The 2,207-nt window shown below is 38.2% G+C and overlaps 1 protein-coding gene across 1 annotated transcript; it reads right to left on the bottom strand.

Annotated features, from left to right (window-relative positions):
• Positions 1-993: 993 nt before the first annotated feature.
• LOC110690164 lies at positions 994-1,638 on the bottom strand. Its single transcript, XM_021866993.1, has one exon. It carries the CDS (start codon positions 1,636-1,638, stop codon positions 994-996), a length of 645 nt encoding a protein of 214 aa, XP_021722685.1.
• Positions 1,639-2,207: the final 569 nt, after the last annotated feature.

Genomic DNA, 2,207 nt, shown 5'->3' with positions numbered 1-2,207 from the left:
CACCAGGCATTCAATAAGTCACTGACTCATTCTCACTTGTTTTCATTTTCACTTTCTACGATCGACAACTGATTTCTGCGCTGTACATGCTCAACCAATCCATTCCTAGGATGACATTGAAATCACTTAACCCAAACTCAATGATGTCAGACAGAAACACTTTCCCCTCGATCACTAAAGGAACTTCTCTAAATATTTTGGTACAATTCACTACCCTACCCATCGAAATGGTTGTTGGTAAGTTTACTACTTCTATTGTTTTCAAATAGCCTTTACGTTTCGAAACAATTCTTTTTGAAATGAAAGAAAAATTTGCACTAGAATAAAACAAAACTTTAACAGGAATAGAGTTAATAGAAAAAGTACCAGTGTTGACATCTTTCGTGGATCGGCCTCATGCCTACTCAACACATTCAGTTTCCTTGTAGCTCCACCTTTCTATTGATTATTCCCACTTTTGTTATTGTTGTTCTTTGCTCCATTCTACTGCACTCCCTTATTCGCAGTAAAGTTATTATTGTTTCCCAGAAATTTCCTTTGGGCCCCTCCTGAATTATTATTCTGCTTTTTCCCATTAGAACCTTTGGAGAAACACTCATACTATCGATGCCCCAGCTTAATACAAGCACGACAAGTAACTAGGTTTCCCTCACAATCCTTCCCAGGTTGGTTAAACTTGCACCTCTTGCAAAAATAACATCTATCATTCTTGCTATTCCCTTGGTTATTGTTTCCGGCCCCTCCATTGAAGTGACGTCCTCCTTGAAAATTATTACCTAGGGAAGTATTGTTGTTATTGAAATTGTTGTTACGGTGGTATTTTTGCGTCTTAAAATTATACTAGTTACCCTGTTGGTTCCCAGAATTTTGCCGCAAGAATGCCAAGTCCAATTCCTCAATATTCAAAAAATCTTCTTCTTCAGCGGCCAAGCAAGATTATCTTTTTCCTACCTCTTTTCTCTTTTCGTTCCCTTCCACCTTAGCCAGTTCCTTCTATTTCTTCAACTCCAATGCATACAAGTGTGCAGCTCTCCCATACACCTCGTCCAAAGTTTCAAACACTTGTCCACACAACTTCAGCTGCAAATCAATAGTCAAACCACTCTCAAACTTTCTAGCCTTTGCCTTCTCTATAGCAATAGACTCTTTAGCAAAACGAGATAACTCAATAAACTTTGTATAGTATTTAGTAACCGACATCTCCTCCATCTTAAGGTTTGAGAACTCCTCAGCCTTTTGCTTTAGTAAGAAGCTAGGGTAAAACTTATCTCTCACTTTATCTTGGAACTTAGTCCAATTAAATCCAGGTAATGCTCTAATAGTAGCTTCATTTTGTTGCCACCAAAGATCAGCTTCACCCTTTAAATAATAAGTAGTGCAGCCCACCTTAGAATTCTCTAGACATCCAACTGCCCCAAACAGTTTCTCAAACTCTCTTAACCAATTTTGTAGTATGGTAGGGTCAAGTTCTCCTTGATAGGTTGGTGGTGTGCTTTGGGCAACCTTCTTAAAAAGTTTTCCCTGAGCATCCCCATTGTTGATTGAACTCCTTGCCAACTGTTGGGCCACAACTGCTAATTGCCTAACAACTTCACTCAGATCACCCCCATAGTTATTGGTATTACTTCCCCCTGCCATTTTACTTCTCCTGAATTAAGAACAAGGGTCTATATTAGATATGGTCTTGGATAGCTCTTAAGGCATTGACGAGGGTTAAATCGGTCACTACAATCTAACTCTCAATCAAACAATACTTATACGAACACCCTATAACCAAGTACAATGGCAAATAAAGGTTCGGTCCACGAGGAACGAGAGTAATTGCAAATCAATCTTAAACCTAAGCTAGTTCGAAATCAATGGAAAATGGTGTTCTAAAATACTACTAATAAGATGGGATAAACCAGATAAACTAAGACACTAGGGAAGACGGGAATTCACCAAACCATCGGTAACTACGCAACAAGGAATCACAGAGACAAACGGGATATGCAAAGACTATATGTCTGATCAATATCATGAGGTAGGAAGACAACGGGCAATATTAACCTTGGATTTCTCATGCACTTAACATTACTCGATACATAATCAAACCACATTCAACAATGAAATACTCAATTCACAATCTCTTGTTCAAATCAAGGATATCATGCAATCAAATTCAAGATTCTAGGTTAGCTACTCCTATTATAATGAATTAACATGCA

The sequence above is a fragment of the Chenopodium quinoa genome, unplaced genomic scaffold (genome assembly GCF_001683475.1).
Source record: "Chenopodium quinoa cultivar QQ74 unplaced genomic scaffold, ASM168347v1, whole genome shotgun sequence".
NCBI lineage: Eukaryota > Viridiplantae > Streptophyta > Magnoliopsida > Caryophyllales > Amaranthaceae > Chenopodium > Chenopodium quinoa.
This window is presented reverse-complemented; position numbering and strand designations above follow the sequence as displayed.